At 41.1% G+C, this 26,066-nt stretch overlaps 1 protein-coding gene and 1 long non-coding RNA gene across 3 annotated transcripts; both read right to left on the bottom strand.

Annotated features, from left to right (window-relative positions):
- Positions 1–507: 507 nt before the first annotated feature.
- LOC118406720 (protein SpAN-like) lies at positions 508–20,565 on the bottom strand. 2 transcript variants are annotated; one of them, XM_035807004.1, is made up of 19 exons: positions 20,426–20,565; positions 19,241–19,306; positions 17,617–17,824; positions 10,980–11,109; positions 10,546–10,618; positions 10,296–10,363; positions 8,929–9,064; positions 8,463–8,589; positions 8,081–8,197; positions 7,478–7,575; positions 6,869–6,987; positions 5,894–6,027; positions 5,137–5,337; positions 4,389–4,542; positions 4,076–4,251; positions 3,669–3,825; positions 2,948–3,057; positions 2,303–2,450; positions 508–1,400 (listed from the first exon to the last, which is right to left on the bottom strand). In XM_035807004.1, exons 1-19 carry the CDS (start codon positions 20,489–20,491, stop codon positions 1,322–1,324), a joined length of 2,367 nt encoding a protein of 788 aa, XP_035662897.1. In that variant the 5' UTR covers positions 20,492–20,565; the 3' UTR covers positions 508–1,321. The 2 variants fall into 2 exon arrangements, with proteins under 2 accessions (XP_035662897.1, XP_035662898.1); XM_035807005.1 differs by lacking the exon at positions 19,241–19,306 and having other exon boundaries at positions 20,426–20,540.
- Positions 13,030–15,464, bottom strand: LOC118406721. The gene is made up of 3 exons (XR_004830077.1): positions 15,007–15,464; positions 14,334–14,431; positions 13,030–13,639 (listed from the first exon to the last, which is right to left on the bottom strand). It is a non-coding gene; the product is annotated as an uncharacterized LOC118406721 (long non-coding RNA).
- Positions 20,566–26,066: the final 5,501 nt, after the last annotated feature.

The following is a 26,066-nucleotide window of genomic DNA, read 5'->3' as shown; positions in this document are numbered from 1 at the left end:
GCTAATATTGGAAGCATAGATCCCGAAAGAAAATAGAATACTAAATTCTAAATATGAATCGAACAGACAGAAAATGCTCAATTTATCAATGTATGGTACTCTTGTATTTTCAGTAATGGAATAACGTATCTAGTAGCTATAGTATCAGGGTCACATTTCAATACATACTCCCCAAATCTCGTGGTGAATCATAGGAATACAATGAAGATACACAGTGTGGAGTAATCGAGTGTATGAAAACTATGATTATGTGGTGCAGACAACAAAGGACCGTTGTAGAGAACTAGATTGGCTTCTTTTTTATAAAGCCTTTTCGTAGAATTGTAATTAACTGGGCAAGAAGATGGACAAACAAGATGTCCTTGTCCTAAGAGACCTCGATAAAAGAGCCAAGTCATGTAAAGGCAACAGGTTCGCTATCAAAGAGATGTTTTGCACTGTTTAGTCAACCTGTTTTATAAGCCATGGGAAAATAATTCCTCCTAAAAGCATTCAAAACTCAGCAACTGCACTGTTTCTATTTTCATTGTTGCATTATACGCTTGGCTAATTTTGAAAACAAAGATCCCGAAAGAGAATTGGTTACTAAATTCTAAATATGAATTGAAAAGACAGAAAATGCTCAGTTTATAACGTTAAATGTAGGTTATTCGTGAATTTTTAGTTATGGAATAACGCATCCAGTAGCTATAGTATCAGGGTCACATTTCAATACATACTCCCCTTATAATTATCTCGTGGTGAATCATAGGAATACAATAAAGATACACAGTGTGGAGTAATCAAGTGTATGAAAACTATGATGATGTGGCGTAGACAACAAAGGACCGTTGTGGAGAACTAGATTAGCTTTTTTTCATAGAGCCTTTTAGTAGAATTGTAATCAACTGGGCAAGAAGATGGACAAACAAGATGTCCTTGTCCTAAGAGACCTCGAGAAAAGAACCAAGTCACGTAGGCAACAGCAAGTTACGTAAAGGAACAGCAAGTCACGTAAATGCAACTGCTTAGTCGACCTGCTTCGTAGTTTTGACATGTTCGTTTGGTGTCATTTTACTTTATTGTATTTTGTAGTCATATATGTTTATGTCATATAGAGTGTTTCGTATCTTTTGTGAGTCATGGAAAAGACAAAAGACTTTAGCAGTAAAACAACATATTTTATGACTGCGCATAATAGCTGTAGCTAACAATATAGCGTACAAAATGTTTTTCGATTCTAAATTGATCACAGTATCATATGTATGGATTAATCTAGTATATATGTTATGTTGCTTGTTTGGAGACGCCTCCAGGGCGGGAGCATTTTTCTGCCTGTGCCTCACCCCTCACACTTGGGGACGCTGCAGTACTGCCAACGGACGCTAGAGTCTGTTGTATAGCACCATGGTTGGGTGCCTCTGCAGAAAAGAAGCCAATTTACAAAACTCCATCAAAAGAATTATCTTGATATTAGAAAATCTAGTATTTAAGAAACAATCATAATCACAAAGATTTCGGTACTAGCTTGCAAGTGCTTTCAATCTAGCGAGTCTCCTTAGTTTGCTGGAAAGTGGCTACTAAGATGGCCGAATAAAAATCTGGCGAATTGTTCTAACAATCTGGCCATCTCCTACAATTTTAGCAACACATAATGGCTTTTAAAGACGCCATTTGATTCACAGTAGACATGCATACATCGTACATCCGGTTTACACCCGTGAGGTACAATACAAATTACAGTTTTTCAGTACAGTCAAACCTGCCCAAGACGACAATCCGAGGGGCCGGGCAAAATCGGTCGATTTGGCCAGGTGGTCGGTTAGAAGAGTATGAACTCACAATATGACCGATGCATAGTTTAAATGGTTTCCGTTGTGTTTAATGGCAAATAGTAAGCACACGCAAGTGCATCCGCCGTCATCTTTATTTTGAACATATCATCGTAATGGTAGTCAAAATCTGACGCAAACTGGCCGATTTCGGCACAGAATCGCGCTAGTTATCATTGAAAATTGATGACACCTCAAGATTAGAAAATCGCGCGGTCGTTATGGGCATGGATTTGGTCCCAATTTTTTGCGGTGGTCGTTGTGAAAAGGTCGCTTAATGCTGACGTCAAAGGGGAATTTTTTCGGGACCAAGAAAAAGGGGTCGTAATGGCCAGGTGGTCGCTAAGAAGAGGTGCTCGCTTGGGCAGGTTTGACTGTACTCGTATGATCTGTCTTTCATGGCAGACACTAAAGTAGACCATGACAGTCCAATGTTCTATCATTGTCTTAGTCCGGAATTCCGCAAATCAATCCGGAGAAGGCACACTTACCCGTCCGGATTGCGGCAGTAGTTTTCCTCCTGTCCGTGGAAGCTGTGGCTATGTGGGGATTGCGCGTTCCAGTGTTGGCAGGTCAGTCCCCGGTCAGTCACGGCGACCACTCCGTTATATGCCGCCCCATTGCCTTCGTAACACGTATCTGATTATTGAAAACGAGTGCAGCGTTAGGTGTTTGCAAACAGACTAAGGACCGCTTCTAAGATACAAAACAGTCAATACCAACAATATCTAAACTTAAGACGAATTTCTAATTCTAATGGACTTGAATTCTAACAACAACTATAATTAGTAATGTGTATCTGACATCAGATACCATATGATATTATTAGATACAGAGTTAGCATGAAATGACATATATCTTAGTGCCTATTAACTCAAGGGCTGGCCATAACGGTCAGGTTGTCGTTATCAACATGATTTTAAATGATTGGATTGATAGGAAAAGCAATTCATGTAACCGCCGAGGTGTTGTCCCGGCCAGAATTGATGAACAGGAAGTATAGCTTTGAATTTGATAGTACATCACAACAGAAAAGTCCTGCCGAATCTTCGAATATTATTTTGACACGTTATGACACATTAGGAATGTTAAGCTCTTCTCTCCTAACATCTGCTTGGAGCTTAATATTCACTGACCTCTGTTGGCACCCTCGGTAGGTGTGTTGCATGCCGGGATAGAACAATGCTCCCATCGCACGAAACGATCAGTGGTGTAGCACCATGGGGATGCTTCACCATCCGGGTTCCTAAAACAACAATAGTGTATAAAAAGTGTAACTGGACCGTTACTGGTTACAATTCTTAAAATAAGCTTCCCCCTTGTAAAACAAGAATAACTAAGAACCCCAACATCCTCAAAACCAAACGACCAACTATAATGTAGACCAAACTTATATACAGGATATTGTTTAGTTACAATGTACGTCGTTTCACAATAAAAATGTTTTGCTACCAGTAACAAACGTAAGTCAGATCCTCAGAAGGAAATGGTCCTGGATAGGGCACACACGTAGGAAGCCACCATCACACAGCAGGCGCTAACCTGGAACCCACATTGCAATCGAAAAGGGGGAGGCCCAAGAACAGCTTGAGAAGGGACACTAAGGAAGAGATGAGGTACACCAGTAACAGCTGGCACGACCTGAGAAGAAAGGCCCAGAGCTAGAGACGTGTGCAGTGGAGGAGTATCATCCGTGGCTTGTTGTCCGAACGGGCTGCGGGGCAAAGGGCAAGTAAATAAGTAACAAACACTCAACTGCATGTGTGCCAAATTTGGTGCTTTTAGACAAATTTGCACAATTTTTCATCTACGCCTCTGGACTAATACTATGGCCTAATATAAAGAACGTTACTTTACCTGCAGTAGTTCTCCTCCAGACCCGAGTCCTGGTAGTTAGTTGGGGTCCTGTCGTGTTGATGCGGTGCCTGTGCGTCCCACCGCTGACAGGTGCGTCCTGTTGCGGTCACGAAGACTGTCCCACGGTACGAGGCCCCGGTTCCAGCTGCACACTCTTCTAAAAGATTGATAGATCCAGGAAATGTTTGTTAAGCTTCTCTTTTCTGGATTTTTGTCGAAATCTACGTTTCAATGAGCCTGTGATCAATTCGAGGAAAATGTAAGAAAACAATATGGCCGACCACCTACGTCATAAGCTATATGGCGGGGCCCACAGACCCGAGGGTAAAACAACATAGTTTTTTTTTTTCAGCTGCAAACATGTAATTACCCTTATAAATAACTGGAATCGTAAGTTTCAAACCTACCAGCACAATTTCCCTCCGGTTTGGTAGTCGGTACAGCCGGAGCCAGTGTTGTAGTTCTAGTCGTTACCGCTGGGGGCGCTGGTGGGGTTGTAGTGCATGTTGGGATCTCACAGAGCTCCCAGCGTACTGATTGGTCAGTGGTGTAACACCATGGCGACGGCTCTCCATCCGGGTTCCTATGGAAAAGGAAGAAATATCGCAATGTCAACCAATAAAAGATTCATTTTAACATCATAAAACGTCGTAATTAGTCCAAAACTATATATAGCAACAAAGTCATGAGTCAGAGGTGACTCTAAAATGTTCAGCCTACCTGCAGAAATTCTCTTCCAACCCGAAATTCGGGTAGTTGGCTGGGGTCCTGCTGTGTTGATGCGGTGTCTGTGCGTCCCAGCGCTGACAGGTGCGTCCCGATGCGGTCTTAGCTAGCCTTCCACGATACGACTCGCCCGTTCCAACCGTGCATCCTGTAAGTAAAAATACAAATATAAGGTATTTCGTCTTTGAAGAACGGTGAAGCGACCGAACTTAGACAGAGGATCAGAATTTATGGATGGCACTATGTTGTCCAATGTAGTCTCGCCACGGTCATGTTTTCAGCCTAGCCAAGCACACTGGGTCACCCCTACTCTTGTCGATAGGTGTGTTGGGTTCTTGTACTGGCAGAGAGGTTTCAAACTAGCTTCTGAGGGCTCCCTCATTCACGGGGTCGCTGATAGTCTGATTAAATCGCGCCCAACAGCGGCCGGCTCCTGAGTCGAGGAGGCACCCCTTGTGGCTTCGGACAACGGAGATGAGGGACAACATCTGCAAAAAATCTCATTGCAAAAAAAAACAGTTACTCAGGCAACTGGGATGTCTAACCTTTATGGATGTCTAACCTCCATTGGTTCCACAGACTAGGACGCTGGCGTTACGTCCGTATCCGAAAGGTCGAATGTAAACCCCGCCTTAGGCTACAGCCCTTGCCGTCTAGCTCCACCAAATTTTAATATTTACGCATTTTGCCGGACCATCAAAAGTCTATCAAAAATGAAAAAAACAAAATTGCATCTGTTTACCAATGGAAACAGCGGCTTGTGTGGTGGAGGGACGTTCTGGTTGGCGAGTAGTGGTGGGGCGTTCTGGTTGGCGAGTAGTGGTGGGGCGTTCTGGTTGGCGAGTAGTGGTGGGGCGTTCTGGTTGGCGAGTAGTGGTGGTGGGAACTTTTGACTCCTCAGTAGTGACAGGACCAGCAGGCTTAGCGGTAGTAGCAGGACCTGCTGTTGAAGGAAAGAAGAGAATCACGATATTTTTCAACGTTACCGTTAGAAGTAGCCGAGAAAGCAAACATCAGTTGAAAGTCGGCCGTCCAAAGAATGAACCAAAACGCAACGTCTTTGCGATAGCTAATAGTGTACTCCTATACGTTTGTTTTTTGTTTCTTGTGCATGTAAGGCCATTTTGTTTTCATTTTCAAAATATGTCCCGAGAAAAAAAAGACAGGTTTTGTTATCACAAGCCTGTAAATATTGCCATTCATGGCCACATAGACATTGTCTAAAAACAATACCTTTTATTCAAGAAAGCGATTTTTTGCCTAAAACGTGTTACTAAAATCCTCAGGGTGTTGTTTATTGTGTTATTTAAGTCATCTATACCTTTTGAAAAAAATCATTACACTTGTCGGTCCAATTTTTTCTGAAAAAAATCCGAGAAGCAACAAAAAATTTGGTGTCGCCTGAAGATTCAGTGCGTGAGGCTAAAGCCACCAGACTACATCTACAGAAAGTTAGAAGGAACAAAATTATTCCAAGGCAAGTTTTCAAGACTATTTACCTCCACTGCCGCCTAGAATTGTGTACTTGGCCTTGAAGCCTTTGCCTGTCTGTGATTGGTCACTTCTGAACCGGACAAACAGCGTCTCCGTGGCGGACTCGAGGCCGACAGCTCCCGGGCCGGACCCACAGAACCTGCGGTGGAATAGAAGATAGAACAACGTTAGAATTTGATTATACGTCAGAAAACTGTCGTGCTTACATATCACTGATGATCAAGAAACGTTCATTCCAGAAACGTTGTTTCCTGATTTCGACAGATAAAACATTTCATGAGGAAAAAAAAGCAATTCATGAGAAACAAAAATTAACTGACCAAAGATTTAAAACCTTTAAACCGCCAGAGATTCAGCCCTATAAAATGCTATCGGTGCCAGGGTTGGCCGCTGACCTCCCAAAAGAAACCCTCAAACAAGGCCTTAGTCCCTAAATTCCGGGGTTCGTGCGCTACACGCGCGCAAAGCTGTTACTTCGGGGGAATACGCTATCCCAGATATATCCGCACAGGACATGTTTATGTGTGCCGGATATATCCGGGTATGGCAGTTTAAGGGTTAAAATTCTAATCTTTATTTTAGAAATAACGAACTATTTACTATCTATGTCACTATACGAACACATGGCGTCAGAAGAAACGATAACGAACTTCAGTATATAGTTCGAGTGATTTAATGTTGTCACCAGCTATCACATTATGATTGCAAACCAAAGACAAACCACTAAGAGGCACAAACCTACATCACTTATTTCTGCCATAAGAAAAACAAATCAAGGCTATAGCACATCCAGGTAAAAATACACAAAAACAGGTCTTTCTGCTGCTGTGCCATGGAAGCCGACCGGGGGGGGGGGGGGGGGCACAAAAATAATTTTGTCCATTTTTCAGAAATTTGATGACCACAAATATTCAGAATCACAGACATGTCACATCCAAAACAATATTTCCATCTGCATGGATCGAGGTAAAAGCACCCACCTTCGCCCTCCAACTTGTGGGCCCTCCAGTCGTACCTCTACGGAGTCGAAAGCACAACTGTCGTGCGCCTCCAGGCCAAACTCCTCAAACTCCAGCTGAACTGTGCTTCCTCTCTCACCCTGGGGGATATAAACCAGCGTTTAATCCAACATTTCATTTGTGCACAATGCAAAAGATTATCAAGATAGGAGCCAATACATTGTTTCTTATCATGCATCATCACAAGAACAGCACTTTAACTGAATTGTTTGTGGGGTAAAATTGAAAAAAACAAAACATGTGATGCATTCTTAATTTCCCGCCATGAAAAAATTCAATCAAGATAGGAACCAATACATTGTTTCTTATCATGCATAATCACAAGAACAGCACTCCAAACTGAATTGGTTATGGGGTTAAAAAAAATGTGATGCATTCTTAATTTCCCGCCATGAAAAAAAATCTAGCCTCCATAGCAGGCTCTTGGCTTTTTTATCCAATTTGGCTCATATTACACTTTTGCTGGCCATTTCTTTTTGTACTGGGTCTCATGTGCATCTGTTTGTTTGTTTGTTTAATCGTTTGTATGTTAAATTGTTTACCAGTAAATCATAACGCTCCTTTCTGTACCTTAATGAGCCAGTCACACTGTGTGTTGTCGTCGTAGTTACTTGGGAAGTTCGGGCTAGTGAAGGTCCCTCTGTCCCCCTGTAGAACACCTCCGCAACCTGGAAAATATAAATTCACCTGCAGTTCTACAACCCGTCGGTAGGGCATCTAACATCTGATCATTTACTCCCAACCATATGGTTATTAGACATGAACTAAGTTTATTGCTGTTTGTATTACTGCTTACCACTGTTTGTATATGGCAAAGAAAACACACTAAAGCAAATAAAAAAGAAATGGATGGTAACATGACAAACCATGAAGACAACAGAAACAGGTGTATGCATTTAGATCGTCAATGAAGGTTGTACATCCAGGTAAAACATGAATTCATACCAAATAAGCCATGAAACTGGATAAATTTTCTTTAGTGGCAGAGGTTTCAGATTACATCCACTAACTTTTATCAGTGAGTGATTTTTTTTCAGTTATTATGTTGTTGTTTTTTCAATAAATCGCGAGTGGATGGATGGGTGGATGGATGGATGGATGGATAGATGGATGGATGGAGATTTATTGATTGGTTAATTGGTTGATTAAGTAATTAACGTAGCTGAACTGTACCTGAAGACGTATCCACACTACCACAAGTGTCTCCCGTCAGCCCCACGGGACAGGCGCATGTGCACTGGGGACCCACGTACCCGCCACTCTCACACGCCAGCTGCACGTTACAGTTTGCTGCAATCACAGAATTTGGGTTATTGTTTGCGTTTGGTTCACCGCCGTTTACGAGCTCCACCTAGCAGAACCCACAAGAACAGTTTAAGCGCTTGTGAAGATTAGTTTAATATCGGTCTACTTGTATCAAAATATCTGTGTGTAAAGTTAAATGTTTAGGAGTCTTTTACACACTGTCATTTCGAATACATGCTGTTACCGCTAAAATAAGATGATATGCTTTTGTACAGATAAAGAAAATAAAAATTGATCGCTACAAACCTACCTCCACAGTTATACATCTCGTTTGCCAATTTGATGTCGTAGAAGCTGAGGCGTTCACGTTTACCAATCAGGCCTTGCTTCTCTGGATCACGTGTCCGGATAGTCAGCTCACCATTGGCCGAGAAGTACTAACCATAAAAAGATAATTTTGCTTTAATATCTTCAATGTGATGAAGTTAAGCAAATCAGTCATCTTACTTTTTTTTCATAAATGTGTTGTGTAATGGCGCAGAGATTTGGCGCAATCTCCCTATATACTGGAGATTTAGGCTCGCATTCGAAAGGAAGAATGCAACCCAAAACAATATCTATTTGGTGAAACTGCTGGGTTGTATTTGCAACACAAGGAAAAACGATACGAGATAAACAGTAATACATCTATATGGATGTCATTTATTTAGCTTCTACTGTGCGTAACAAGACTTTGAACAGAAGTTTGAACAGAGTTTTGAAACAAAATGGCCTACCGATCCGCCGTAGTGCATGATGGACGTGAGGTCATAGGGCACGCCATGACTCACCACCTCGTCGTGACCATACTTTTGGAAGTTTCCCTCCTTGCCACTTTGGATGTTGCCGAACAGAATCTCGACGTAGTCATCCCTAGAAAAGAAAACAATCTTCAGTTGTAGTGAGAAGATAAAAGGCTATACCTAATACTAACAGAGGCTAGAACAGCAAGGACCCCCCCCCCCCCAAAAAAAATACTTTTCGATCGTTGTACTGACGAATTATCAGAGAACTGCGTACTCAAACAGATGTAATTGTTACTGGTACGGAGTTGTGGACTTTTGATCAAACTCGTATATTTGCTGTGCTTGCAAACAATTACCTCACTGCACTTGCGGCACTGGTGTGGCACTGCGGGGTTCGTAGATGACTCAACGAATTTGAGAAATAAAGAACGAAATTTCTTATGTTTTGTGTATATTTGTTGTTTAGGTTTGTTGTCTTGTGGGCCATTTTACGTATTACGCAATATCTAAATTATACAAAATCGGCGAAAATAACAAAACAGTACCGCAGTGAACGAACCCGGCAGTGCCGCACAGGTGCCCTACGTGCGGTGAGGTACAACCTTAAAGAAAAGTCTAGAATGCCGTGTGGCCTTTGCTAGTCCTGAAAAAAGATCAGAGCCACCATTGCTATGCTTGACATTTCACAAATATGGGCACGCCTAGACACTAAAAAGACGCACTGATGCGATAGCTTTTTGTCAAAGATCTGCCTTTATAGTTCTGTCTAAACAAATAAACCCCGATGCCTTGCTCACTACCATGAGAGACAAGATGTACACATTTGGCATTCCTCATTCAAATCAGGCCACCCGCAAATGTTGCCAAAATATTTCGTCCTGTACAACGTACAAACGCATGTAATTACTGAATCTCCCTGTTTCCATGAAAAGAATGTCTTTCAGCATGAAGTCTTTTAGTAGACAGCGCAACAAATTCTTTGGAGAAGACCTACCGATCGAGCGGTAACGGCTGTACACATTTCATGTAAAGATGGTATCCCACTGCGGGATTCGGAAGATTGCTCAACAAACATAAGAGATAAAGAACGAATTTTCTTACGTCTTGTGTATTTTGTTGTCTTCTAAGGCATACTTTTACGTATTACGCAATATCTAAATTATAAAACAAATTCGGCGAAAATAAAAAAGAGTGCCGCAGTGAACGGTGACCCAAGTGCAGTGAGATACCATCACAATTTGTCGTGGGCTACAACTCTGCTTCTTACTTGAACGACAGGTCTAAAAGAAAAACTATATATATGGAGCTGAGTGGATCTAGTGATAAAACCTTCTGAACTTTAGTATTTCATGGCTTACCGTTCAGGTCTGGACTGCTCGTGGAAGAAACCCATGGCATGTCCGATCTCATGCGCCACTGTGCCCATCTGAGAACAGAGGTAAATAAACAATAAGAATAAACTTTGATTAAAAAGATAAAATCGCAATCCAAAACCATAATCCTTTCTTTGCAATCTTAATGACTGATTAAAGATATTAAAATGAAATAGTGGTAAGTCTTCACAACACAAATAAAAAGGTTGCAATTATCCATCTAAGCTATACTCACACGTTCGCAGCCCTGGCCAATAGAGATTTGTTGAGGTCCAGAGTTGGAGAGTTTACCGATGTAAGACCAGCATCTGAAACGTACAAAAATTGACGTTTAGATCACAGAAACAAAAGAAATATATGTGTATTTTCTTTCCATAGTATGAATATTAAACTTTTAATAAAAACGTTAAGAAGAAATGAATAAATCTACAAGAGATCATCACAATTTTTCTATCGTAGCTTAGCCTAAAGTCACATTTCCAGTCCGGGGCCCGGTCAGGTAGCTTTCAGGAGGTAAAAGAATGATATAGAAAACATCAAAATACTCAAAATGTCAAAATAAGATTCATGAGCATACTTTGTGTATTTTTTCTAGGTATACATTTTAAGTTTTCGTTTGTTAAAACATCCCGACCGGGTCCCGGTTTGGAATTGTGACGTATGCCTTACCCGCCCTCTGAAACGAACTCGATGTATCTTAGATCGGATGGGATTGAACCGCTCAGCTGTTGGAACCGGATACAGGTGTTGTCTTCCCAGTGTTGGATAGCGGCCAGAATACCCTCACGCGCTTGGGAGCCTTTCAATAGAAAAAAACACAATCAGAGATGGCAATACGTGCTGTCTACATGCCAAAACGTAGGCAATCTTTTGGGATCCGTAATTGGTAAGTACCGCCTCCGTACGAACTCGTAGGGAATCCGACGGATTTTTGAGCACGCAGACACGCCGTAGAACTTTACGTGCAGGTAAAACTTCGTGTGCCATCGGGCTGCGGGTTCGCCTCCCCGTACGTACCAGTACGGGCGACGCGCCTGCCCTGTACAGCCTAAATCTTTTCAGAAATGCGTGGCGGACGTAGCCTCCCAAAGAAACATACGGACAAATTGCACGTACGGCGGGTTGTGCCCTTAGCTTAACCCATGATAGCAAGAGGGAGAGCTAGAGAAAATCCGAAAATTATCTTTCTCTCCTCCACTTTTCTTATAATCATTTCTATTTCCCTGCCAGTTTGCAGTGCCCATTCTCATTGTGTTATACTGTATAATATAGTGTGAGATATCAGCTTTTGTTTACCTTTCTAAAGTAAGTTTTACAGTCATGATCAATATTTGAATACCGCTTACTAAATTTAAACGATCAGCACAAATAATTGAATTGCATTCAGTTCATTCTACTTTCATATGAATTTTAGTCTGTTCTATGTGTGTTTTTGCTTTTGGTATATTTTTTAGTTCTTAAATTTACGTTATACTTTTAGGAAAATGTAATGAAAGATACAGTAAGAAAAATCCGTTGTTTCTTCTCCTAATTAATTAATTCTTCTAACAAAGAAGCAGCTGCAGTTGCAGAGCAAGCTACTAGGTGGCCGAAACCTACATAAGTTCTTTCTTAAATCACAACTTACCTGCCACCAAAATATCAAGACCATAGCACGTTCCGGTCAAAAGATAAAGAACGGACATTCTGATGCGTTAGGCCTGAGTCACATTTCCGAGCCGTGGCCCGGCCGGGATGTCTTAAGAAACGAAAAATCAAATTATATACCAAGAAAAGTACACAAATTATACCCTTGAATCTTATTTTGACATTTTGTGTATTTTGATGTCTTTTATATATTTTTTTCACTCCCGATAGCTGCCCGGCCGAGCCCCTTTTTGGCGACGCCTCAGGGGCGGAGGCATTTTCTACAGTATTACGATCGCTTTGAAAGAATTTAGAAAATTCCACGAATGCACTCCCTTGGGAATTGATTTTTGGCTAAACCTCGGGGGTGTCGTCTATACAGTGGTATTTGAGGACTATAATTCTAGCTGTTCATTTTTCTTTGTTGATGCATTCTTTGTGTCAGGATTAATGATTTAAGGGAATGGTCTTTTCAAATAGCTGGGAATGACTGCACATCATAGGCAGTACACTCTTACAGATTGTTACGATGTTTCACCTGCTTATGACTGTTATAATAAAGACCAATATGTCCCAGCTTTTATTTCCTATATAAGCTTGTGCTTTTTACAATTTGGAATGGAATACTTTCAAGTGGTTGTCGTTTGGAGCTATAGAAAGGATGATTTTGGAGATAGAAAAATAATATGATTTTGAAGGTAGAAAAATAAGATCTTTTAAAGAAGACCAATAAAGACAAATATAGCATAGCTTTTGCTTATATCTTTTGCGCTTCACTTTCGCAATGTGGGATGAGATGCTTCCAAGAGGTAAAAAAAAATAATGAAGACGAATATGTCACAGTTTTATGTCGATATCTATAAAATAGAAGTGATGTGCTTTCAGGTGGTTGTCGTTTGGAATTGAAGCTGGTGTGTTACGCCGAAGGGCAGTTATACCTGCTATATAGATACATATTAAGTAAAGCTTGATTTTGAAAGGTTAATAAGTCACATATTTCAAACAAGTCATGAAAGCAATGGATTTCAAGTGGTTTAGATTCTACTTTGAAGACAAGGACTAGCACAGCTAGAATAAAGGAAGGACGCAGAGACAAGGTTTTCCGTACACTGGGCACGGGAGACTGTGTTTGACGTTACTACATAATGCTGACCCCGCTAACTTCGGTCACAGGTTGGATACAGAATAATTGTAATGGATATTCCAATGGGGGCTTTCTCCATTACTATATCCACCTCAGGTTTGATTCGGTCCATCGTCGCTGTTTTACGCTTCTTTGATATACATGTACAATAAACTACTACTTTACAATGTATACCTGGTACATTAAAATACATAGTCATGGTATAAATCAACTCAAAACCAGTCTGAATTCTCTAAATAGTTTTAGGTTTACTATGGTTGTAGCAGCGCAATCGATTGGCTGCTCTAGATCTGCTGCTCGTCTGGCACTCTCCTCTCGTTGCCTTCCTCCTGTCGACGGCGCTGTTCTGGGTTCCCTTCTTCCCAACTTTATAAGGCACACGGACGTCTATTCCGGCTCATCCAGCGATGCAGCTCGTCTCACCGACTTGCAGTGGAAGGTCTCGACCAACTTTCCCTGCTGTGGTAGGAGTCTCTGTGACTGTGCACGTTGTGGTGGAACTTCGTCGTCCTGATGGACATATGGACGGGTGTCAGGAACACCTCGTTGTTGTCACTCGCTATAGCAGAAACAGACCATACAGTATAATTAAATGAGCGTCTTGAAGTCAGATAAGTGAGGGTAGGGTTGGGTGGGAAATATGACCGTACTCAGTGAAGGAGAAGCCACGAATGACCTACATGGGAGATGGGGGGAAAGGTCAGGGAGTAAATGGGGTCAGAGGGATGAGCATCAGGTAGGGGGACACGTGACTTGTCTGCTCAGCCGTTGGAAAACTTGAAGTCTCTCCGCAGCCATTCCCAGCTTAATTAGTACCAAACATGCCGGATGGTCCGGGATATCACGACAACCCACAAGCGTAAACAGATCAAGAAATAACATTGCACATAGTTGTTACTCCAAAGGAGAAAAAATATTTTTATCATCATCTATTCATCAATGTAATGATATTTATCCCCAGTTAGGCGTGTTGCTTGTGCGAATATTGAATAAAACATACAAACTCTTCCAAAAACACATCTCATAAATGTCTTGCTAAAGGGAAATTCGAAAAGAAAAACGAATAAAACACTAAAATCTTTAAAATGAAGGTTTCTAACTGAAGCCTCCTTGTTGTGATGATGCATGGTCGTTTTGAATAGATAGGGATATTTCCATTACACTCTATTTCATGTATATGGAAAAGTTAAAACGTGGGTATATCACAATCATAGTACAGGACGGCTATGATAAAAAAATTAGACTGTACTTACGAAGCTATGATCTCTCCGAGCCGCGTTTCGTCTCAACTGATAAGTTCGGCGGTTCGTTGTCTTTTCATATACATTCCTCCGCTGCTGAACTGGGTCAGCTGTATACCAACCAATAAATCACAGAAAACAATGATCATAATCCTGATACTGGCCAAATACATATGTATATCACAATCTAGAAACCATGTTGATAGACAAATACGAACACCTAAAAGCTTCGCGTGTTTGTACTACTTTCGACGGGACTTGTGTTCCTCTGATCTGAGGATGTTATTAGATCCGGGCCAGTTCTACACAAATCAGATCATGCATTCTTGGTCTATGGACATCCCAAAAGTTGAAATGGGGCAAATGATGGGTTTTGTTACACACCCAACAATACTGTTGAATGACTGAGTCGGGATAGATCACAAGTAACGAAAAGCACCAGAGAGATGATCAACACACGAACTATCGCCGAGAACAAAAACTCTTGTACACGAAGTCTGCAGGAGTCCTTGAATTATGAGGCATATTGGGGTACAAGTGTAGACGAAAATGTGTCAATTGCGGAGTATATAACAGTAACAGTAAAATGGTACTACAAATCGCTTCCGAGTTCCGCCTTATTCTATACAAAAACGTTAACATAAGCATTGTTTAGACCAACTTTCAGGTACCGATTTGCACTAACCTGGGGTGGTTCCTCGTGTTCCCGATACCTTGAGGCGAAACTACTGGCCCGACTACGTGCACCAACGTATCCTCGGGAAAAAAACTCTCTTCGACTAGCGGCATTGTGTATCAGGCGGGAGAACTGGGGCAGAGTGCCCCGGGACGCTTATCCATAGTTAGCAAAACGAAGATCACATGACTCGGAGCACGCACGCTCAAACGGGGTTCAAACATGACTCCGAGCACGCACTACTTACAGGTACATGTCAGTGCGTGCTCGCGGGGCTCAAACGGAGAGAAAAGCATTCTCATAGATCGTGTAAAAGAACCGCAAGAGTTAGCCATCAAAGCAATTTTTTATTCAGGCCACAGCAAGTAAATTTTATGGATGACATCCTCTGCAGAGCGCAAAAATAGTGCGATAGGGCGAAAAAAACAAGATGGGTGAAAAAAAACAAGACGGCTACATTTTCAAAAATAGGCACCATAAAGTTGTGATGACTGTTGTAAAAAGAATTAAAGGGACAAAACATGGTATCAGAGGTAACGAGGCATTCATTCCTGCATTTAATACGTGTACCGGTGTGGTAAAAGTGACACTAGTGTGGTAGACTGGCATCACCAACAAAGTTGGTAACCACACTCGTGGCTTCCATATTGGTGTCACTTTTACAACTACCCAATAAGTTTCATTTCTACAACTACAGTCCTGGGTACCTCGCAAGTGCCACTTCTATAAGTACAATTATTAGGCTACAACACAATATATTCGCTCATTTTGGTACTTTATCGTCATGTTGACCATTGCTGCAGAAGAAAAAAATTCTTGTTTTTTTTTTCTGAAATCAGGCTAAAATTAATGAGCGCGCTGATGTCATCCATAAAATTTACTTGCTGTGGCCTCAACTGAAATACAGAAACTATCATTTGATATTACAGGTTATAAATAAGACACAAATACTGGGTAGTAGTATGTTCATGTTCAAGCTACGATACGTGTTGTTTACATGGTGACAAGCAGCTGTATTACCCTTTGAAATATTCATGGGTGTTATATTTTCACCTGTGTATGTATGTCTGTGATTGTTTGTGCCAACAAGATGACTCAAGAACTGTTGCTGAATGGTGAATAATTTTGGTGTGCTGGTGGGGTGTGACAAAAACGGAAATAATTACATCTTCGGCCCCTAGCGGCTTCACTTGGAACTGCAGCGGAGCTTAATCTTTTTATATCTCGTGTTCTGAATAAGCCGTGGTTACGATTGATGGTTGGTAGATAGCTCTTGTGCTAAGACATACGTTTGCGCCCACAGCGATTAGTATTGAAATTGCAAGGTAATTTTTGTCAAGACTTTCGGAAGACGACTTCTCCAGAAAGGAATAAGGTAACGGATTTCCATGATTTTGGTATGTATGTAGCTTAGACCATGATGTACAAAATGAAGTACAAATTATTCAAAATAGGAGGTCATTTCCAGAATTAATGAGGATACGATATATCCGGGCCAATTCCAAAGGTCTGATCAGTGGCAAGTTGACCAAGTGTATTACTGTGCGGACGTACGCCTTCTCTATCTCACTCTCTCCTTTTGTAAATCACTACCCGTCTCCTATATCCTGTAGTTCAGGGCTCCGAGCTCGCCCTCCTCACCGCTTAGCTAAACCCGAGTGAGAGCATATGGCGTGCTCTGTATTAGACCCTTCCTCTCGCAAAGCATCTTGCGATAGTACTCAATTCCTTGTCCCTTTGTCCTCTGTTCGGATTTACATTTGTTTCGACATATCGGGAACCCCACTTTTACCTCATAACTATGTTCCCCCTTACTCTCCATTCCTTCTCTGACAACACAAGACCCTGCTCAAGTCTAGTTTTTTTCTAAATGTTTCACTATATATATCTCATACATTCGGATCCATCGTGTCTTTGCGTTACGTTACAATCCAAACAAACTGCTAATGTTTCTAGGGAACGTCAATCATTGAACGGCGTTGATAACAATCTTGTCCTGAACATGATATGGTCTTGTCATTAAGTGGCAGATAGCTTCTGATGTGAGCACAAATTGGGGTAGGTTTGAGCCCTCTAACATTTACTTCTGGAACTGTAGGGGCATAGTTGTCAAAACATAGACAGCTGACAATTACCTAGGGTCTGTGTGCTCCTTTCCGTAAGGCCTGGTCAGGCTATTTTAATTTCCCATCATTCGCAGGGAATCTATTTCATTTGATGTAAATCATAGGGAGGAACTGATTATTTCCAGTAAGTGAATTTGAGTCTGGCCTGCCAAATTTTCGTGAGCCGTAGCGGAGACGGCATTTCTATAATACACCACCATGGAATTTTCACATTTTCTTATTAGAAATGCAAATTGGGTCTTCAATTTGCATAATTGTCATCAATAGATGCTTCCCTTTTTCTCACTTACACCCGCAGAGCGCCGTTTGTTTGAAAGTACTGTTATGAAATCCAATAGATGTATTACATTTTCTCCTTACTTATTTTCAACATTATCATCTACCTCACGTCGCCGGGGTGTTTTTAAACACCACCCTTGTTTCTAATGTGACCGAATAAACCTTACCGAGGTCACATACCAGAGGGCCAAAAGAAGATGGAAAGGAAACTTACTGAGCGCGCTGTTGAGTGTGTACGGCACGTCCCCGGTCCACCTAGCGGCGATGTTAGCGGTACCCTTCCTCCCGGTCTTCCCCGTCTGCGCCTGCTGAATCCGCGCGTCCAGAATAAGCTGCTGCTCCGGGGTCAGCTTGATGTCGGACTCCATCAGGGCGCCCGATTCGTCCAACTCCTCGGGACGAATGTCGTACTCACTTTCCTCCTGTGAGGTCCATACAAGATCATGAATCAATGAATAAAGGACTCAATGAATCAATCAATGTACGAAAGGGAAAACGATGCATAATAGATTAAGAAATTGATATACTTAAAGAACTCTACTAGACTAGCAAAAGCTACGTTAAGATTACGTCACATTTCCAAACCGGGGCCCGGCCGGGCTGTCTGTCGAAACGAAAAATATAAATGTATACATATGAATATACACAAATAATGCCAACGACTATTCTCTTAAGGTCTTGTGCAGTTTGGTGTCTTTCATATCATAATTTTTGTTCCGAAAAGCTGCGCTGCCGGGCTCCGGTTTGGAAATGTGACGTAGGCCATAGTTTGCTTTCTGTCTTTCCTCAAGATAGGCCTACTTCGAAGCTTTCACAATCATTTTAAAACTTTCTCCAAAAGATAACAGTATCCTATCTTTCATACTTTCATGACTAGCACTTTCCTGCCCTAATTGTGACTATTGTCCATTGTCTGGATGATTAAACATGTAAAAGATCTAACGATTCTATTCAACTTTAAGGTCTCGTCAAAAAGACCAGTGAAGCATAAACCATAGAATGTAGGTTAGTCGACCTTATTGCTTATTTACTTTAAGCCCCCACAGTTAATAAAGTGTTCACTGTCACGACATAGTCGGACATTCCCATTGTGTTCTGGCTATTCTAATCTCATCTCTAGCCGCGTTTTGTCAATAGTCTGTGTTCATAGTCTCTGTTTTATCCCTTAAACTTCTCTAATAAAAAAAAGCACGGATTATCTCAAATGTCGTTGCATGGGGTCTTTAAATCTAAATTTTCGCAGAAGTAAAGGAACAGGATTTGGTCTGGTTATCCCCTTTAGAAGGCTTGCGATCTGTGTGTGTTTTTGCCCATAAAAATTTCGTTCGCTTCCTTATTCAATAGAATTATTCGTTAAAACATTTCCACGTGTCTTCGCAAATGTGCAGATGTCGACACACAGGTGTTTTGGTACCCTTTTAGACAGATTAGCCGTGAGGCTCAGTGGGCGTCACTCCACCGTCATGGGGGTAGGGGCATGGCGAGTATCGAACTCGGAACCACTGATCCCGATTCCAAGGCTCTAGTCAGACACCCCCAATTATTTGTCATTTACAGCAAAAGGCAAGGCCTTAGGGCACCATAAACGTCACTAACCCTTCACTGTTCTAATCTCAAAACAAATCTATTGATGGCAAGGTATATTTTTGTTTTATCCTTTGAAATCGACGAAAAGGACTGCTTCGAAGCTTTTATAATTATTTCAGCGGTAACACCAAACGACAATTGCATTATTTTACGATGATGATGACTATCACTGGCTTTCGCTACCGTATGGTCTCGAGGTTGAGGTATTCTTAAGTGTTGTTTTAGTGTTTTAGAGATATAAAGAATCTTACCTTGTCAATAGACAGAGATTTCACCATCTGTAACACGTCGTCGGCAGAATCCATATCTTGCAAATCCTTAAAGATACAAGAATTTTTGTCACATTCTGTTTGTTATGGTTACTTTTCATCTCCATAGTTTTATATACTTTGCAACACGTAGCTATGTTGCCTTTACAACAGTTGATAGGTCCTTTCGTTGGCACTAATTTGGTTTCCTGAAATCATGGCCGTGAGAAAATATATAATCTAGACCTTGCCAGAGGTAAGGACCTCCCAGTAGAACTTGAAAAAAAGCAACGGTGTCAGAGTTGCAAACATTGTAACCTGAAGAATTTATTCATAGGAACTTTGAAATTAAGGACAATTCTGTTATTTATCGCCCATAAACTTACGAATTACGTGATGTTATAAGTTTTGTCTCTACCAGAGTCTTCTATGGGCCTGCATTGATAGTAAAACTACGCGAAAAAAAGGGATAAAATTGCAAGAAGGATTTAAATGTTGTGCCTCAGGTTGTGAACGCTTAATGAAGGTAAGATCCTTTGGCAAGCTATTCCCCCAACCAATTTGGGCTATTTGGCTCAAGTCAAATATCAGTACGTATGAGATGTATTTTAGATAAAACACTTCATTTGTAAATCTTAGAAGCTCAAAGGAAAGCGTACATATTTTTATTAATAAACTGTTACTCTTGGTGGTGTTGACATTCATTAGCCACTGTCTCCAAAGAAGTTACCACAAAAAACATTGTTTTGTGTGGAAACTTCAAATCGATCTATAGTCTAGACATTTAACCTTTTTATGTTTCCGAATCTGTTTGTTACATTGCAATCAGCGCTCGGGCATGAAGTTGCAAATAAAGATTCAAATGTTTGTCGACAGTACACTGATGGCGCCAGATGTTTGACGCTTTAGAAAATAGCAAATATGTTTCATTCTTTTCACATGCAGAACGATTAATGCGCATTTAAGAAATATATAGAAAGAAAGAACATTGAAAAATTTGCTGCGTCCATATACTTACTTGCTGGCTTAAAACACCTGATATATAAGAATTACCTACCATTAACCTGTTTTCGTCTTTTGCAAATGCTTTGAATGTCGACGTATCTCTGTACTTAAAAATGATTGTCTAGTTTTACATCAATAATTGTTCCTTTTTGATAGATCAAAGAAGAAGAATATAGTTCTTACCTTCATAGGCATGCAGTTAGCGGTCAGCAGTACCGACGCAAGTAGTAGGGTGTAGCGCAAATTCATATTGGCTGTTGTCGTCTCTTTCTTCCTGCTGAAACTGTGGCCTGTGCCAAGAAGCAAGTGCCTTTATATACAGAAAGGGCACACAAAACGCTCACGGATCAGAGAAGAAAAAGAAAGAAAGCACGGTTCCGCCTTATCGGGTGCCAAAAGTTTGAGACCGGAAGTCAACCGTGAAAGGTGGCGGATGTGACGTCACTGCGCTACTCTTTGATACGTATGACGTAGTAAATGTACGTCACATATTGTTTTGAACCTTTCCTGTATCTTTCGCACCTAGATTTTCACTAATTCTGACTCAGAATCTCATCGCTTTTCTTTCTGTGTTTTCGGGGGTACGGGTAAGTAGGTAAGAATTCCACTAGGTCGTTGGCCTTTCTACCAACCTGTTGTATGTTACCCCCCCCCCCCCCCCTCCAACACAATACTCACAATAGAGTTGCATACACAACATACGGGACGGTAAGCCTGCGGATTTTCAGATAAACACTAATCTAACCCAGTTGTTAGAAGTACCCACATCGGGTGACAGGTTCAGTTTAACCATGACATACTCGGCGGACGCTTATTGCTTTTAGATACTGTAAAAAGGGAAAATGTTCGAGGAGATTTAGTTTCGCGGTGGACTTGGAGATTTCGAAAACGGTCTGTGGTTTTAAATTCGCGGTTGAAGCAAGGGTGTATGTGGGCAGAGGACAGAACATGTATTTTTGCGATGATTTTGGGTTCGCAGTGCGGAGGTATTTGCGAAAACTGTGAACATAAAAAAAACACCGCGACATATCACCTTATACAGTAGTTATCAAAACAAACACTACATGTGGGAAGTAAAGAATCAAATCTCTATCTACTCCGCAAAGCAAAATATTTCAAACTTCTCTCCTCTTTGACACTAAAAACTTAACGACAGTTCGCAAACAATTTTATCTACATCACAATCATCATTCTTTAATTTAAATTCACAAAGAGTATCTCAAACTTTGAAACTTTTCAAATCAACAATACAGATGCAATAATCTTTAGATTACAAACCCACAGCTTTCAAAATCCACAATCCACAGAAAGATTTGTTGTCACGGGTGACAAATCTGACTTTTATGGATCGGTTTGTTTGTGCAGGCAGGTAACCACTTAGAAAGCTTTCGCGCCGTTGCACCTTGTGTATACGTCATTTAGGGGTGACTAACTTCTCAATGAGGGACAAAAAAGTGTCTTGCGCAAAACCCTCAAAGTTTTCTTAGAAGGGGGAAGGATTCGCTCACTGAGAAGTGTTTTTGAGAAATTGTAACAAGAATCTGTGACGTAACATAGATATTATAAGGTTTTCTACATAAGGGATTTCAGAAGTGCAAATACCCTAAGGTCTGATGTACGTAATGTTTGCCATAGCTTAGTGGTTAGAACGCCCACTCTGCATTAATTGAGAAGGTCTAGGTCGGGTCATAACAAATACTTTGAAAATGTAGTCTCTAGTTTTGCTACCAGAGGAGTTGGCGGGCCGCACAGGGGAAACATGAGGAGAAACACGAACCTTAAAGCGTGGACTGACTCCCCTGTTTGATTTCCCGATTTTTTTTTTTTTGCCGAATTCTACGATCCCCGTCCCCCTTAAGGAAGGTCTGGTGGAAGCTATTGAAAATGGCGCAAACTACTTGTCTCGGCTTAGCCCTTAGGAACTTTCAGAGATGGTATGGAAGTTGAAAACACACACACTATAGTGGACTAGCCCTCCATTGTAGTGCGCACACACCTATATGACCCAAGGAAAGGACATAATCACTGCATGTTTTACCCACAAAAGGGTGTAAACGATTGTAACACCTATACGTTTACGTTCTTATTGTCTTAAAAACGGAACGTTTCTTTGGCCAATTTTGTCGCTTTGAAATGTGTCACAGTTGACTCGAAATTCGGGTTAGTTTAGAGTACTAGTTTAGAGTTTATCAATAAACAACCGCAATGATCCAATAACCAGGTAACCAGGTTAACTGTGACGAAGAATGACAAGTAAGGGAGAGTCAATTGCATCATCATCTTTTTAATGAGACCAACAATACACTCTGTTGCTTAATTGAATGAAGGCGTTCACTGTCAATTGCATCATTATCTTTTTAATGAGACCAACAATATACACTGTTGCTTAATTGAATGAAGGCGTTCACTGTACATATATTGCCATTAATTTTGGTCTACTGCAAACCAAACGTCGGAAAGACGTATACACATATATACAATGTACAGTACAGTAAGCTATTGCACAGAGTCGGCTTCTTCTCGCTTCTTTTGAATGAAGGAAATTTAAGAACAAAAAGGTTTTGTTAAGGAAGCCTTAATGAATACCATCGGTCAAAAGATCATGGGAACTCTGCAAGCAAATCACGTGGCAATTTTAAGTAGTAAAGAACTTAACGGTCTGTTTGTTTCCATAGCGTACTGATCTGGTTTATGCAACAGTTACGGCTTGTTTATGGTAAGTTTCCCTTTTCTTCGGACGGCTTGGTTAATACTGACCTTATGATACCTACAACGCATGACAACGCTCCTAAGAAAACATGTCGCAGACTTGGTGCCTTTCTTTTTGCCATCTTCAAACTTGAATAAAACTGTGGTATAATTCACAATTGTGATTTACAGGATAAAGTTCTTTATAATTTCTTTTCTGTGGATTGATCTGTTGTTTAGGGGCTTTTAACATAAATTTTAATGATTGTTGTCCCTACATTTGCCTGCTATCAAACTTTTTCGTCCCTGCAGTTGCCCTTAGCAACCCCGTCACATTACCCGCCATCTTTGAATGAGTCCGCGTTGGACGACCACATCTCAATTGCAACATGGCGGCTTATATTCCTCCGCGCCATTGAAGAAGCCATACAGTATCAAATGCCTACACAAACAAGCGGCATTATTCCATTGCGTCGGAGGTGAAAGGGTAGATTAGTTCAGCTCAGATCTTTTGCCATCCAGAAAATAAAGAATGGTAACTACGGGCCGGGAGTTTGTCAGCTGCGACGTTTTTCCTTCTATTTGTACCCTAGAACTTGAAAGTTACGAGTTACTTCTTCCCTAACTTATCCCAGAGTTGAAAGAAGGTTGTATATCGGTTGCTGGGCTCACTTGGTAACGGGGGAAAGGGATTACGACAGACAGCCGACTCGCAGGTGAGTTCTTTTTTGATTCGCACGACACCATGTTTGTTTGATGTTCTGGTTGTCTGGCTCTAGTGTACGCTGTGACCCTGGATATACTTTCGTCAACATTGTAGTTTGCTTGGAAACAGGATTAACTTTTGACGTCACGTTTTGTTGACGTAAAAGGTATCTGTTTTTGACATTGACTACGATGCCCATTCACTTCTTATGGCACTCTGTCCTTTACGACTGCGTTATTCAAACTTATGAAATTGAGTGTGTGCCCTTATCAGAAAGAGAACATACAGCGCTGTTATAAAAACGGTACTGTGGCTGATACTTAATTGCTATGAACATCTGTTGACGAAAAAACTGCAATTCAAACAAACCTAAGTAAGATCTTTTCTTTTCAAGAAAGAAGGAAAAACTTTTACAGTTTTCTTTCTTGTGTACAAAGTCACATGTTCCATACATGAATCATACATTACACAAGCGTATAGCTATGATATCTAGTCGCTATAGTTGATTTTAATCAGAAGTGAGGATTGACAGTTTGGAGTATACAAGGCTGGTAGGATCTTTACTGTTCTGCACATAGCACAGGTGTCAGTGACAGAGGTCGGTGTGTGTTTTAGCCGGTTGTGTACAATGGTGACATAAATTGGCATTGTCCCACGTGTCACTGATCGCCTTGCCTCCTCGTTTCCCTCCTATGTAAACGTTTTGTTAGTTTCTTATCATGTTGTTTCTAACAGAACCTTCACCTTCGGTTGTTTGGATGTACTGGTTGTTTCGATGAGGAATAGCTAATGGTTATATTTTCCAAACGACGGGGGAGATGGCAAGGTTTAGACATTTGTGTAATCGTTATACAGTTTTATTTACCTTTCTTAAACTATCACATTCTCGTTAAATCAGTAACGTTAGTAATTTTTTCTAAGTAAGGGGTGTCCCTGTAGCTAAACAGGTAGCAGCCTCACAGTTAAGCTACTTCATCAAACTCGTTGGCAACTAGGAGGCCCTGCTTTAAAGGACCAATCTACAAGTCGTTCTATGTCTCATACCATCTTGGTCATCGCAAAGTGCCAGGTTGACTGTAGTTAAAATACCATATATTGTTAATATGCTTCTATACTTTGTAATTACGATATACTGTTTAGATTGAAATCATCGCATTTACATTTGTGTACCTATGGTCGCAGAATACCTTATAAAACATATACTTACATCACCCCCTCTAAGCAGTAACGTAACAATCAGCTAAGTTCTAATCAATTTAATTTCATATCCCCCCCCCCCCCTCTACCAGCCATTTCTTCATTCCAACATCGCCTATGGAAGATGATGGAAACTCCATAGCATCGGAAGAGTGAAGAAAAAAAGCCAAGATGCCTACGACGACTTTACCCGGTGGCATCAAGGTGTACGTGGCGCAGTCGGCGGACAAGACGGAAATCTCCCCGGTGTACGATGCCGACTCCCCCCGGGGGGACTACCCGGTGGTCCGGGGGGTGGTCAGGGGGACGTCGGCCGGGGCAAGCGAGAAAAGGAAACGTATGGAACGAGTAAAAACACCGAAGATTCGGGAGAAGTCTTCAAGAAATCTTGTGAGTCAACCACGGACTGAAGACGAAGGAGAACTCAGGATAGCCCAGAGATACAGGTAAGCCATGTCACCAAGGGAACTATATTCTCCTATATTGGCCAAAATATTCATTTGTAGGCATTGCGTTGCTGTGTATGTATAATTTAAATTCTAATGTCCGTTGCTATTGTCGTTTTGTTGTTGTTGTTGTTTTGAGAAGGGCCGAACTGAGATATAATATGCCAAACCAAATTGGTGCTAAAATTTCAAAACTACAGGAATACAAAGTCGGTAAGACATGTACACATTGAACTACAGAATATTGCATGGTGTATCAACAGGAACAAGTCGTCACAGTTCCGAGGAGGACTTTTAAATCGTTTTGTGTTTATGGATTTCATTTCGCAGCGCAACAATTGACAAACAATTCAATACTTTCTGTGTTGAATACATTTCTTATTGCATATTATGCAATCATTCTCAAATACAAATGATTTTCTAAGTAGCTTCTTGAATGTTGTTTGTCTGTTTGTTTCTTTGTGAATGATCAAATCAATGGTTATTCATTCCAGGTCTTGTGCAGAGGAATTCAAGTCGTATCACAAAGAGCTACAAGCGAGCGAGCGGAACCTGAAACGTCTCGGAGCGGACATTAACGAACGGGAACGAAGTCTCAACGATACCTACGAGAACGTCCAATACGGCGAGAAGGACATCGAACTCTTATACGAGACCCTAACGTCCTTGGAAAAAAACGTGTTCCAACAACTTTCACGATGAATTCAAAAAGATAACGGACGAATCGAAAGAGCTTCCACCAATCAATGGCGTATTTAAGCCACACCCTACAATAGCAGACATAGAG

This window comes from Branchiostoma floridae, chromosome 19 (genome assembly GCF_000003815.2).
Source record: "Branchiostoma floridae strain S238N-H82 chromosome 19, Bfl_VNyyK, whole genome shotgun sequence".
In the NCBI taxonomy this organism is placed as follows: domain Eukaryota; kingdom Metazoa; phylum Chordata; class Leptocardii; order Amphioxiformes; family Branchiostomatidae; genus Branchiostoma; species Branchiostoma floridae.
This window is presented reverse-complemented; position numbering and strand designations above follow the sequence as displayed.